A 15,716-nucleotide genomic window follows, 5' to 3' on the forward strand; every position below is an offset into this window, starting at 1 on the left:
ATGACATTATACTATGAAAATAGCTAAAATATACTAGCCTTGCCGTTTCAATGTCAGTTAATTGCCTTATCTTTCTCACTGCAAAAGCAGCCGAACTGAGCCTTTTTGACAAAGTTTCAATATGAGGACCCCATTGAAGTTGAGCATCTAAAGTGATTCCCAGGAATGTTGTGGAATTTATGCTATTTAATGGTTCATTCTTCACCATTAATTGCGTGGAAACCTGCCTCACATTAGGTAAGGTAAATTTAATGCACTTAGTTTTGTTTGCATTTAACAATAAGTTGTTAACAGTGAACCAATGTAGAACCTGTGAGAGTGTGTTATTAATATCGTCAAAATTTACTTTACCTCTATCAACTTTGAAAATGAGAGATGTGTCATCAGCAAATAACACAATATCACACAGATCTTTTACAAAGTAAGGAAGGTCATTAATGTAAATAAGAAATAGCAAAGGTCCCAATATTGATCCCTGCGGCACACCCATAGTAAGAGGTGCTCCAGAAGACTCAGTTCCGTTAATACAAACTTTTTGTTTTCTGCCTGTGAGATACGAGTTCAGCAGATCAAGTGACTTATTCGAAACACCATAATGTCGCAATTTGTTTAGTAAGGTTTGGTGGTCTACACAATCAAACGCTTTTGAAAGATCACAGAAAATACCAACAGCGTCCTTTTTACTCTCCCAAGCATCAAAGACGTGTTTCAATAGTGCTACCCCAGCGTCAGTAGTACTTCTACCTTTCGTAAAACCAAATTGCTTATTGTGTAATAACTAATAATTTGTTGAAAATGAAGTGAGATAGAAGTTGGTGGAAAATAATTTTCTCGAAAATTTTGCTAAGTACTGGTAGAATAGAAATCGGTCGAAAATTAGAGGGGTCACATTTGTCACCAGCCTTGAACAATGGAATTATTTTACTTAACTTCATTAAGCTAGGAAAGCAACCTTGATCAATACATGTATTAAAAATTAATGCAAGGTGAGGAGCTATGGTGTCAATAATTGTTCCAATTATACTGACGGAGATTCCCCAAAGGTCCTCAGTTTTTTTCATATTTAATTCTCTAAAGGTTTTAATTATTGTATTACAATCTATATGCCTGAACTGGAGCAGACACTGGCACTCGGTGACATTAGATTTTAAAAGAGACTCTGCAAGAACTGGTGATGAATTCAGTTCTTTAGTTGTTTCAGACGCAATATTGGAGAAGAATGTCTCAAATGTGGTTGCAACTTCTGTATCGGAATTTATAATTTCGTTTCCGATTTTCAGTGAAAAAGTGTTATCCTTCGATTTATTTTTACATGTTTGTTTATTTATTATGTTCCACGTAGCCTTAGCTTTATTATTAGAATTTAAAATCATGTTTCGAAGATGATTTGATTTAGCAGCCAAACAAACCTTTTTAAATATTTTTGAGTAATTTTTAACATATTCTATAACACTCAGATCTTGCGTATCGGCTTTAAGACTATATAATTCATACATTTTATTTCTACTCTTGTGAATGCCAGTTGTAGCCCAGTCATCAAATTTACATTTAACAGAATTTATTCGGATCTTTTTCTGTGGGAATGTGGTTTTGAATTCCTCACTCACAACACTGAATAGATCCTCATAAATTTGATCGACATTATTGTCATCTAATATAAGTTTATCAATACCATCACAAATATTTTTCTTAAATTTGTCAATTCGGTTAGTTGTTATTGGCCTACAAACAACATCCACTGTACTAGGGACATGATGGTGTTCAAATGTGGCCAATTGTCCACTATGATCTGAACTAAGGCAATTAATTATTGATTTACTTTGAATATCACAGTTACAAAAAATGTTATCTAAGCAAGTAGCTGATGTTGGAGTGATTCTAGTAGGCTCATTGAAAAGATGTGATAAATTAAAAGATTTAAAAAGGTTTAAGAATCTTATTTTATATTGAGTATTATCTAATAAATCTATATTAAAATCTCCACATACAACTACTCTCTTATTTGATTTAAATACCTTTTTTAAGACCTCCTCCATAGTGGATTCGAATAATTGGTAATTTGCAGATGGGGGCTTGTACACACTTACAATTATATACTGCTCTAGCTCTGCACACGCAAGTTCTATAGTTCGTTCGACTGAGAGTGAGACAATGTCTTTTCTTTCCTTGTATTTAAATTGATTATTTAATAATATGAGTGACCCCCCTCTGATAGCAGACTCCCTGGTGAACGTTCCTGGCTATGTTGGTTACCACGGTGAAATATAAAAATCAATCACAAAAACTATTAACTTCCTAGTGGTGTTCAATAAAGCGTAACTGTCTATAAACATCTATCTGTATACATCTTTAAATGCCTATTCAGGCCGAAGCGATATTCGCTACCGTCTGCGGCAGAGAAAACCCAGTGGGTATGCGGTAATAATACTGTTCATACCTAAGCTCAGGTCGCTCTAGCCGCGGTACTTGATACTAAATACCTGAGCGAAACCCGCGCGGTACCTCTACCCACAACGGCAGCGAATATCGCTCAGGTTTGAATAGGCCTTTAGGCTGTCTTACTTAAACAAACAGAAATCTGACAAAAAACATTGGTTAATGTTAAAGTTACGGTTAAAGTAAGTTGGTGCAACTCAGCCTTGTTATGAAGAATGTACTAACATGACGTAATACACTCAACATCAAATAAATCGCACCTCCCGCAACAAGCACTTTCAAACGTATGCATCCCCACTTCCCACCAATATTGGCACCATTTAAAAGCCTAGTTTTAAGCTTCATTTCATTAAAAGAAAGGTTTTTACCCCAAAAATTTGTCTTTAGAAGGATTTAGACTCACTTCTTCAAAAAATAGGCTATTACGCTTGAGCCAACTTGTATGGCTATAAAACTGTTAAGTTGGGAATAATCGGTATCCATCTGTTAAAGAGGACACGTGCGATCATTATTTGGTTGTATAACCATACAATTTGGTCTAATTGATCCCAGAGGTGAGCCCAAAGTGAGGTCTCTTTTCAAGTCACATTTATGGTATATGATAATCATTTATTTAGAAATTAAATGTGTTTTTCTTTAAGGATATTTATTGGGCTTTCAAATAACACCAATATTGTTGGGGCACCATGATTGTGTCAGAAGAAAATCTTTAAAGTTCGCGTCGCGGAAGGTGCGGTTTATTTGATGTTGAGTGTAGTTTAGTTCGCATAGTTTGCGGTCTGCACATAAGTATGGAAAACTGCGTCAGCTACGCGAGTCTGCAACCCGCTCTTGGTCTGCAACCCGCATAAAGTTGTCAATCCCCCAGGAGCCCGAGGTGGAGAAGAGGAAGCCGCGCGGCGGCAAGCGGCCCAAGAAGCAGCAGCAGGAGGACGAGGTCTCCTCAACGTCCGCGCCCGCCGAGCCCGAGCCCCAGGTAACTACATTATTACTCCCGTTAGCCCCTCCTCGTACTAAGCTAAACATGCTTGTGTCACCAGGCCTGTTCATCTCCGCGAGTTTGCATCGAAAACAAAACACGCGCGACTACCCCTCCTGAGATACCAAATCAAAATCAAAATCAAATCAAAATCAAAAAATATTTATTCAGTTTAGACCACAAGTGGCACTTATGAACGTCAATAGAAAATAATAAAAAAAGAAAAGGTAGCCCTTATGGGGCACTTTACATGTCTCCTTATCTTTTGGGCCCTACCAGCGCTTCGAGACAAACATATGGCAAGTGCTGAGAAGAAACGCCGGAACAAATCGGAACAAATCGACAGGACAATCACGAGCGAGTATTGACGCACGCACGTATTCTTCACCCATTTGCATTGTAAAGACAATAAACCATATGTAAAAACGGTGGTGCAATTAATACTCTGCAGTATTTTTTAACTGCCTGAATAATATTAGAAACACAAAATATAATTCATGCTTATTCATGTATTTCCTCCGCCATTTTTCGCAGTTTGGCACCTCACGTCACACATCGTTTTACCGAAGTCAGCCCTATGTCTTCGGCGCAGTACCGATCACTGACGTTTGTCAACAAAATGGTGCTCGATTCTTGAGACAAGCTAAATTACACCATATTGTTAACGTCATTGAGCATACATTTTTTTAAATACCTTCGCGAAGAAAATCTTCTGTACGAAGTACTTATTATTATTCTGTGGTGTCACGATCAAGCCATGTATTCATTAGGCAACATTTGTTGATAAACTGTTTATGACTAAAGCCTGGTCCGTGAGCACGTACAATTTTGTCCAATTATATTGCTGTCGCGACTGTGCGACGGGCGCCCGCAGTGAGTGTGCGAGCGCGACAGCAACATAATTACGCGCGAGCGATAAAGATTGGTAGCTTGGGGTCATTGGACAAAATTCTACTTGCTCACAGACCAGACTATAGTGTGAAACAAGTTTACCATAAACATAGGTTTCTGAAACTTGACAGTCCACACTTGCTCTCCACTCGAAGTGGGGAGCACGACAACATGTATCGTGAACAATGTTTCATCACCTATGTTTATGGACTGTTTATAAACTGTTTACAGAGATGATGAAACATTACGAAACATTGTTTATGAACAGTTTATAAACAGTGTTTATCAACAAAATTAAATGTTGCCTAATGAATACATGGCTTAACGATCACTCGTGCGCTCACGCTCAACAGGCCAGTCTGACCCCTTACCGCTATCGTGGCTTCGTAATTCACAAATATTTTTTAAAAAGCTCTTTTACCCGTCAAACCCAAAGCGGTCACATGTGACCGTGTAACAACCTAACCGTTTGAAAAGGCGAAACATTCCCCAAACAAGACACTGATTACTTAGTAGGAAGCCATGGCACAAAATTGTTTATATTTTTTTGTTGATAATCATTTTTTTTATTGATGTAGTGTCTCAATTCGCAGGGCTTGAAGGGAATAATAATATGCTATATTGTCTATGGTTGAAAATGTTGAAATAACCCTCATCGCGTTGGTTTAATCATCAAAAAGTCATAATAGTATAATCATGGTCATTTATTTTCTGCATAATAGACTTTTATAAAGCGTTTTACACGTTAAAACAAGGCTGGCCCAATAAATTTTCCAGACTGGCGGCGCCGGGCCACAGCTTTTGAAAAAGCAAAAGCAATACTAAATTCATAAGGCCATTTATACCACCGGCTAACTCGCTGGCGGGCAAATTCACCACGAAGTGCGTGCCTGGGTTTGGCCAGCCTTGCGTTAAAATAACTTATTCTACCACTGCTTCGGGGCTTTAAACATGTTTTCGCGTTTTTCTTCTCTTTATTTAATTTGTTTTATTTTAAATTATAATTTCAATAACATAGGCCAAACGTGGGAGAGGCGATGCTTCGGCGGGAAAGAGACGCAAGCCCGGCAAAAAGGCACGGCGGCTATAGGTTATATACCAGCATCTACACTCTAAAGGCAATATTGTGACACCAATAACATATTTATTAAAACTAAAATAGTAAGAGTAGGCGCACACCGTTGATTTCAGGCGCGGATCCACCGTTGTCGGCACTGTGGGCATGCCCACAACCCTAATTTGCTTGTTTTATTTATGATCTATTGATAAGATCGATAGGCTGATGATAAAAACGGCTGACTGATGAGCCTTTAAAACTCGAGCGTGATTGAGCGTGAGTGAGTTCGTACTCCAATCCAACTCTCACTTTGCTAATTTTTGGTGGCTGTGCCCACAACCTTTTTTGAGGGCTGGATCCGCGCCTGGTTGATTTTTAGTTGGCCGATAGATGTGCCCGATTTTAAATTGTATGAAGAATCGGCCAAATTGAATCGGCGTAGTGTGCGCACTCCCATACATGCCCATACTGATCAACTGCCCGACTAAACTATCGGCCGACGAAAAATCAACGGTGTGCGCCTACTCTAAGATACAGGTCTTAACGCGACGTTTATTAATGAGCGTCGTATTAATAATAATAAACGTCGCGTTAAGACCCGTGTCTTACTATTTTAGTTAAAATGTAACGCGAAAGTTTAAAATCTAACATATTTATTGCTTTCATATTAAGCCCAATATCCTATAACTCAACCAACCAATACCAACTGATAAGATCCAACATGTCGCTGGTGGCGCCAACTGGTGAATTGAATGAAGGTTTTCGCGAATGAAAAATCCGCCAGATGGCAATACGTAGACGCGAGGTCCAAATGCTGCATGATTGGTTATTTTTGACATGACATTGACAGATATGTCAAAATCCACCAATCATCCACGTCCCGCCATCTAGCGGATTTTTCATTCGCGAAAACCCTCATTATAAGTATGATTATAAAAATTTAACAAAAATAAGGTGTTACAATATCGCCAAGGTCTAATTTAGATACTGACCAACGACGTTTCGTCAAGTCAGTTGATTTAATACGACCATATTGATACCATTTTGCTTGTAATGTTCTATAGTTCCATTTCGCATAGAAACAGTATATTTATGAGAAATTATTATACATAGTTAATTTGAGTTTATTGACATTTGAAATATAAAATAATTCAGTCAATTTAAGTACTCAATTTCAAAAGTTCATAAAAATTCAGTAGAATAATTTTAGTTCAAAAAAAGTAAAATGGCATCATATCATTCATTATTTTCATTCATTTGGTTTATTTTTATTAATAGAAATGCATCTTATTGAGTATGGATGGTGTCGGTTTTATTGTTTTATGTATTTTGTGACGTCCTGTACTGTTGTTTTTATTGTATAAAATGTTCATATTATATTAGTAGTATATTCGTGGTGTTGGGAGTATGTTTAGTTTTTGTTGGGTGAACAGAAATATAACTGCATCAAGTAGTTTTGGGTGTAGTTATACGAAATTACTCGGGTGGAGATTAGATCAAAGTAAATAAATAATTTGGTGTAGAAAAAAGTGTAATCCAACAAAACTTCATACGAATAATATATTGTTTAAGTTGATTTAAAGTTTGTGCATGTATTTAACTTCAAATTGTACTAAAATTGACTAAAACTTGCAGAAGGTGAACGGAGATGAGACAAAAGACACAGCCATGGATGTTGACGAAACTGGTAAGTCTTACACCATCGATTCATTGTCATCGATCCACTGATTGGACATAAGTTTTCCAAAATTAAAGCTTCTAAGCACAATCTCAAGAATTTTCACACAATACCTAAATAAACACTTCATTTACTATACGGACTGCAAATACTTAAAAATCTAGAAAACCGTGATAATTTGACCTGTCAAAATTTTATATTAGATAGACCATATTTTTTAAAGTTATCCATTGTTTTTGGGACACCCTGTATAACTAAACATCCATCCACAGACAAACCACAGGAAGAAGAAAAAGAGGACATGAACACAGAGGAATCAGAGCCAGAAAAACCTGCCCAGGACATCGAAATGAAGGAGGAATCCAAACCAGAGACCACGGACACCTCCAGCCAAGGGACCACGGACAGCGACGCCAAGTCCCAGGAGACCGAGCCAAGCGAGCCAACTGAGGCCACCAACTTGAACGGAGACTCCGCGGAGACCAAAACCGAGCCGATACCAACCAACACTCCTCTGACCACCACGGCGTGATGGTAAGTCCCAGTAACCGTCTCACCGTTACACACACCAACTCGAGTTGGGCTATTCGCTGTGTAGCGGTGACTTGTTAACTACAGCGAGAGTCGAAACGCTCCGTCCATAGAGAATTTAATTAAAAAACGGGCGTTTCCATTCTAGCACCGAGCGGTTACTCGGCTAATGACGTAATCCGGTTTTCGAACTACTTCGAATGAAGTACTTAAGCAAAATTACAAACAATCCACATCTATAATAATATGGTTATTTCGTGTATTTATGTTACAGTATTTAAGTTTATCGGTTGTAGTTGTACGGATTTATTAGTATAGTTTTGCATAGTTGTCGAGTCAGCTATGGTATAGTGCCCGACTGAGTCAATGGCTGAGGTATTTGAGGGTATTTTTGTGACGGTCAAACGTCAGCGAGACTTCATATCTTCAAAGGACAGTGCCAATCCATGTATTTTGGACCAAATGCTGCCCAGAATGAAACCATAGCGCATTTCTCTGGCCAATACTAATTTGTAAACCAGAGCGCACTGAAATATATCCTAGTTAAAAGAAAAAAAGAGTTTTGTTTTGAATTATTTACATACAAAATCATCATCACCATTATCATTTCAGCCACAGGACGTCCACTGCTGAACATAGGCCTCCCCCAATGACTTCCACATCGCACGGTTGGTAGCGGCCTGCATCCAGCGCCTTCCTGCTACCTTTACATACAAAATATCATCGATATATACGTACTACGCATAAGATTTCGCGATTTTGGCAATAAATAACACTCGCTATGTTGAACTTAACCATACTGCATACACTTTACTTTAGTGCCTCTTAGACATTCTTTATAAGCGATCAAGCGCTGTTGCAATAGTTTGGTAAGTTGACAGAAATCATTATTTCCAAAATGAAGCAAGAAGTTTTAGTTCTCTATCCTTGCCTTCTTTGAAAAATCAATTTATTGGTGTATTACAATCGATTATTGAAGTTATTGTAAGCTAGTATGGGCCTGAGAAATAAAATGCACAGTGGGTTGATTCTGGGCAGCACTTGGTCCAGACCTTGGCACCATCCTTTGTATGCTCTGTCACGTCATAAATGTCAATGGTACCCAGCGTTGCCAGTTTTTTTTTTCGCCAAGTCGGGACTTTGGTACTTTTTGAGTGAAAATAGCGGGATTCTTCCCTCAGAAGCGGGACATAGTAAAAAAACGTATATAATCAAAGGTTTTTAAATATTTATCTTTTTATTTGACTTAAAATTACGTTTACGTGACAATAGATAGCAAAAGTAGCCATAGAAAATGTATTTTAGTAAAAAAATAATATTTTAAATCAGATTTACTCTATCGTTAAATTCGTCTTTAGAATAAAAAAAGAAGAAAAAATAAAAAGTTTTATTCTTTAGATTAATATGGCGTTTCAAACAATAGTCTGGTGAAGTGAGTGTCTCTCCGAAAAGCGGGACCGAGCCTGTCCCGCGCGGGACATTTAAATTTGATTTAAAAATAGGGACGTCCCGCCAAAATCGGTCCCATGCCGCTCCTACCTCAGGCATCGACTGAGTGAAGCTATACCTATAAACATCAGGTGCTCTTGGTTGTCACTTGTCACATCCGGACGTAGCATAGAACTTGGTTTAATCAGTAATTTAATTTAATTGATCAGATACATTCTTGATGATAAATGTTGGTGTACGCCAATTGTGTATTTGAAAATGACTTCATTTTGTTACGTAAATATATTTCGTATAATAATAATTTGGTTTTATTAATAATCCTTTGGTTTTTTGTATCTATGTATGTTATTTATTTAGAACCTCTTCAAATCATTACAACTGAACCTTTCTATGCCTATTTGATTGCTTGAATATAACAAAAACATATCAAAAACTAAATTTTAAAATTCGACAAGTACATTCAGCAAAATCATTTCAACAACAAACAGTTTGAACTAAAACATATTTGGTCTATTTTCTTTATTTGGGGCTCGATGGCGTAAATAGAACGTATTTATATATTTTAGTGACATCACAAGCTGTCCAATTTCGTCACTATTCGAAAAACAATTTTGCATTTAATTACAATTTCAAATAATTCGGTATCAATTTTTGAATTAATTACCTTTTTGTTACAAATTAATTAGTGTTATTTTGCATAATTTAATATTAATTTGTGAATTTATGAAGCCAATTTTTGTTAATATAATAAATATATAATAATAGACGATATAATAAATAATGATTTTTTATAGTTCAATTTATTGTTTTACTCATCCAAAAATTATAATCAGTTTAGAAATTTCAAAATTCTTCTGTTATTATTGAATACTACGTATTGCTAACAATATTAATTAAATTATGAACCTAAAAACTAAAACCACTTATCAGCAAGTGTGTTGACAACTAAATATTATAACTTCTGCATCTTCCAATTTTTTATTTTCACTCATTTTCACTACGAAGTTTATTCATTAATATGTATTTATATATTCGCTCATCTCTAGTTGACTCACAATCCTTGCTTCAAACTCTGTAATATATTTAATAATATACATAAGTTACATTATATTTTGTGGATTTGTCATTTTGAATAAGCTCTAAAGTTTTTATTAAATATCAACATCGGTTGGCATAAAAATGTTAATGTTTCAAATTATAAATAAATAGTAATATATTCAATAGTTAAAATGACATTACATAGTTATAATAAAGATATTTAATACAAAGTCCGATTCACAATTTCAATGTTTTAACATTTTTTTGCCAATCTTTTTGGGAATGGATAATGTGTCAATAGAATTGAGACTGTGAGAGTTGTGTATTAAAATACATATTTAATCGTGTGCAATGTAAACATCACATTCGATTTATACGTAACTAGCTTTTGCCCGTGGCTTTGCCTCTGTGAATAAGAGATTGTCTCTTTCTCTAAAACCTGGATAAAAACTGTCGTTTGTTTTTCCCTGGGTCTCAAATTTTATCTAAATCGGTTCACTAATGTAAGCGTTAAAAACTAACAGACGCATTATATTCGCATTTATATCGTTTCGGATGTCACATAAGGCGTTATTGCTCAATTTGGTCACTTCACTCGTTATTTTTGATGAGCACGTTAATATTCACTAGGAGCCAAATCGATTATAACATTTCTACTCTTAGTGTTTTTAATTCACATGTTAAGTACCAAACCTGCGTTAGTAGTAAAAACTATTAGAAGTGCTTACTTTATCCGCCTGTATTTGTGACAATATTTAAAAAAAATATTTATAACAAAAATGTTATCGAACATATCTGTATGTTACTTATTTAAAGACTGTCAAAAATCAAATTAAAATGAAGGCACGATTGATTAAAATTAACTGCACTTTGCATTTGTACAGTCTCAATTCTGTGAAGAAACAAAAATGATTTGTTTCACGATTAAGAGCTGAATTTGCTTAGGACAGGTTAATATAAGAAAATAGACATTTTATTCCGATATACATAGTATAGAATTCAAATTAATATCCAGATACAAGTCTTAAATCTAGTTGGCGCCATTATCGAGCGATACCCTACTCGCTAGTGGCGCCAAATTGCCCCTACAGATAAAACACCAATTGGCGCCACTGTCGATGTTATGATAGTGACAAGACCTAACTCGCCAGTGGCGCCAACTAAAGCCCGGTCTGTGAGCACGTAGAATTTTGTCCAATGACCCCAAGCTATCCATCCTTATCGCTCGCGCGTAATTATATTACTGTTGCAACTGTGCGACGGACGGCCGCAGTGTGTGCGAGCGCGACAGTAATATAATTACGCGCGAGCAATAAAGATGGGTAGCTCGGGGTCATTAAACGAAATTCTACGTGCTCGGCGACCGGACTTTAGTGAGATAAAATACATAGTATTCTCTGTGTCTTGGAGGAAATGTTATAATAAATCAGTCATTTTTAACCGTTCAGAGTTTTCCCTGTTCTATCAAATCTGCTCTATTCACAACAGTAAGTAGATTACGCGATTTTAGATTACACACTGTAATATATCGAGACTACGCATAGTAGTCGTTAGATGTGGTTGCTAGAATAAATAATATAGGTAAGTGAAACGTTGAGTGTTGCGTGCATGTCAGCCCGGACTGGTACAAAACAAACAACATTTGGGAAATTAGTTTTCATAAGTATTCATAGCGTTATAGTTAAGCAAACATTTTGTTGACACGTTTTATTTTTATTTTATAGAAAGTTTTCTCGCATGATTCTATCGGAGTACAAAAGTACAAGTTCTTTCACACGACGCTATATTCTTGATTGTTAATAAAGATGAAGTATAATGTATTGTGTTTTCCTAATAAAATAGTAGTGTAATATTTGCGTTTTATTTCTTACTGCACAGACCCCTAGGCAAAGTAACAGATTTAACTTCGCAAGAACTGTAAAAGAGACGTAAAGAAACGATCACGAAACTAAAACTATCACGACTATAACAGTAACTTCAGTCCTTGTAAAAATATTGGCGGGTAATCGCATATTTGCTTCGCCAACTTTATTAACCTACCGTCATTCAATGGTCGTAAGCATCAGTTGCCCGGCGACGCTCAATGCGCACACCCGTGTCGCGCGCTCTGCGAGTCTACGAGTGACGTCACTCCTTAGAAAGACCGTGTTTTCTGCTATTGTTTGTGTGTGTAGCCGTGCTCCGTATCAGCATCAGCTCTTAGGATACTCAGGCAGTGCCCCACCGTGGCTAGGGTCGACTTTAAGGTAAGTGAAACTCGGATTATAGATCGTTTCATCCACGAAGACCCGCCCCACCAATTTTTGGCCGAGGGAAGCGCGGGGTGCGGGGAGTTTGATCCGAGCGGCATTATTGTAGTGTGCGTGTGCACTCATGGATGGTTTAGCGTGTACCGATAACACTCAAACATTAGCGGAAGAAAGGTGGGGCGCGTCTTCGTGGATGAAACGATCTTTACCTGTTTATTGTGATTTGCGAGGACTGTCATCATCAATTTTCCATTACATAACCTGATACAGTCCACTTTCTAATCAAAATATATCCTAAACTAGCTTCATAAACGCAATTTTCAGTGCGACATACGCACAATTACTCTATAGATGACCCAAGCTGAACTGTCCCACCAAACTCAATGACAGGGGGGCGCTACCATCGTTCAACTATATGGTTTCCAACATGGTAAAAATCGGAACCAGCGATCCGGTATTGACGGTGGCGCCCCACTGTCAATGTCATGCATAGGACAGTTCAGTATTTTGGAACTATATCAAGTGTTGCTACAAACGTTTATGCTCAGAATGCCAACTTCTCAAAATGCCAACCGCTCGCAAAATGACAACTTCTCGAAATGCCAACTTCGCGAAATGCCAACTTCTCAAAATGCCAACTTCTCGAAATGACAACTTCTCATAATGACAACTTACAATTTTATTATAATAAATGCAGGAGCAGTGAATGCTACCACAAATAATAAAAATAATTAAAAAGTCCATATATTTACAATATCTCAATATCTTTATTTGTTACTATACAATCAATCAATACACTAGGGTCGTATCGTATCGCATCAATCTCTCATCTCAAATGTCGATTGAATGACATACACCTATATAATTGTTACAATCATTGTCAAAATCAGATAAACAAAAAACAGGTACGGTCTGTAACAGCAAAACAATTATTTTACTAGATAAATTAACACATTACAAGGGCGATATAGTTTTGACAAGTATAACTTGTGCATTTTTACAACTACCCTCATAACGTAACATTATTTTCGCCATACACTAATTTATGATTTAAAGTGTACTGTGACCTTATCTGGTTTTTGTTTATCCGATTTTGACAATGATTGTAACAATTTTATATAGGTGTATGTCATTCAATCGACATTTGAGATGAGAGATTGATGCGATACGACCCTAGTGTATTGATTGATTGTATAGTAACAAATAAAGATATTGAGATATTGTAAATATATGGACTTTTTAATTATTTTTATTATTTGTAGTAGGATTCACTGCTCCTGCATTCATTATAATTGTAAGTTGTCATTATAAGAAGTTGTCATTTCGAGAAGTTGGCATTTTGAGAAGTTGGCATTTCGAGAAGTTGTCATTTTGCGAGCGGTTGGCATTTTGAGAAGTTGGCATTCTGAGCATAAACGGCTACAAAATGGTATAATTTAAACATTCTAAATAAAATGCACAAGTCACATATTGATATGGTTTATTTATTAAAGTTGCAGAATCTACACATACAAATTCTATGCTAGTTACAGGCTTTTGAGCATCCATCAAACGGATAAATGACGTCCTAAATGTTTCTTACCAGGTGAAAAATATTCTTTATTAAACAGCCATTGCAAAAAGAAGCATTTATTATGACTAGTCATCTAGTAAATTATGTACTAGCTTTGAAACTTCATAACGATGTAATTTTGTAATGTTTATATCGCAAAATTATTACAAAAATATCGTCAATATACATACATCAAAGTACAAAATATACGGACAATCTTTAACCGTTAACGCCCGCTGCTTTGATTCAGAGGTCAGTACAGTCAGCGTCCAATAGTTCGTGACACCCAAAGTATTATGTATTATTCTGTATTGGCATCAATGGTGCGTATTTGAAGCACTGGGTAGCCAAAAAGTTGGCAACACGTCTTTGAGCTGTAACTTTTTGGCCACTTTGGGTGTCATAAACTATTTGATGCTGACTGTAGAAATCTTTGAAAATTACGACGTTTTGTTTTAATATTTTGTGCTTTTCCTTCTACGAGCTATGAGCCCCACCCACTGCCACTTGTTTGGCAATTCTGCGGGCTACTACTTTGGTTCTCCTAAGGACCTCCTCATACTGATTTGATCAAAAAGTCTGAATATTTATGGATAAATTGAATACACATTAACTGTAGAATATTGACAACTGACCATTCAAAGTAGCGGGCGTTAGGTAATACAATTTCAGTATACGGCACTATCAGTCACAATTTCATTTTTATAACATTTACCCAAAAAACCAACAATTTTCTTGGAATGTTACACATTTTAAAAGCACTAAAACACATCCAATTTTTTCAAGAGTAACAAACAATGTTGTTATTTTGAATGCTCTATTATTAAGTTATGCAGAACAAAACTGTCAAATGAGCAACATAACCACAACATTTAATTTTATACAAACACTAACATCGATGACATTAAGTGGACTTAACTAGAATTATTTTAGGTATACAGCGTGTTCATATGATCCTAAGTCCTAACAAATACATAAGGTACCGATCTGTATTATAAAACAACACACAAAACACATACATTCAACCTGAAGCATTCAAGAATGTTGATCTAAAAATTGCAATGAAACAAACTATTGAGTATTGAAAAAAAAAAACATTTTAAACGGCTTTTCAAAATAGCCATTTTTAAAACTAATCAAAAATAATGATGATGAATGATGACAAGAGATTTTGACACTATTGTGGAGATTCAAAATGAAAAGTAAGCTTCTGTGCAATGAAAAAAGAAGTAAAATAAAAAGAACAATTAATATACTCGGTACTTAAATTATCCTATATTTTTAGTTAATTTTTAGTATACAGGTAAAGTTAACTATTAACAAGATTCGGAACTTGCTTGTGTACTAAACAGTAGGCATTGGTCAAGGATTAGTTAGACGAAAAAATAGTAAAGAAACAGAATGTTCAATTAAAACGAAAAAATGTGGGGTGTCCATAATGTATAATGTGGCGTTTTTTTAGAAGCTGATTAAAATCCGGTTGTACTAATATTAACTACTAGCTGACCCGGCGAACTTTGTTCCGCCTTAATGGCAATAAATAAGCAGACTTTTTTTTTAATTTCGAACGGGATTAAAAGTATCCTATGTCCTTCTCCTGGCTCTAAACTACCTCCCTGACAATTTTCAGCTAAATCGGTTCAGCCGTTCTTGAGTTATAAGTGGTGTAACTAACACGACTTTCTTTTATATATCACATTTTTTCGTTTTAATTACTTATTGTTAGTTAATCTATAATTAAATTGTGTAAAATAATCATAGGTAAATAACAATTTTGATATTTTGTGCGTATGTAGTAACTTATTAGACTGATAATAATTCTTTAAAATGTGTTTAATAGATAACAATCCACGAAA

General features: G+C 35.9%; 1 protein-coding gene across 1 annotated transcript in view; it reads left to right on the plus strand.

The window, feature by feature from the left end:
• The window catches only part of LOC135084360 (regulator of chromosome condensation), a 45,326-nt gene extending 33,417 nt beyond the window's left edge, over window positions 1-11,909 (plus strand). The window contains exons 16-18 of the mRNA XM_063979138.1: window positions 3,305-3,412; window positions 6,999-7,050; window positions 7,314-11,909. Coding sequence (XP_063835208.1) covers window positions 3,305-3,412; window positions 6,999-7,050; window positions 7,314-7,573 — 420 coding nt within the window. The 3' untranslated portion in view covers window positions 7,574-11,909. The remainder of the gene's footprint in view (window positions 1-3,304; window positions 3,413-6,998; window positions 7,051-7,313) is intronic.
• Window positions 11,910-15,716: the final 3,807 nt, after the last annotated feature.

Source organism: Ostrinia nubilalis, chromosome 26 (genome assembly GCF_963855985.1).
Source record: "Ostrinia nubilalis chromosome 26, ilOstNubi1.1, whole genome shotgun sequence".
NCBI lineage: Eukaryota > Metazoa > Arthropoda > Insecta > Lepidoptera > Crambidae > Ostrinia > Ostrinia nubilalis.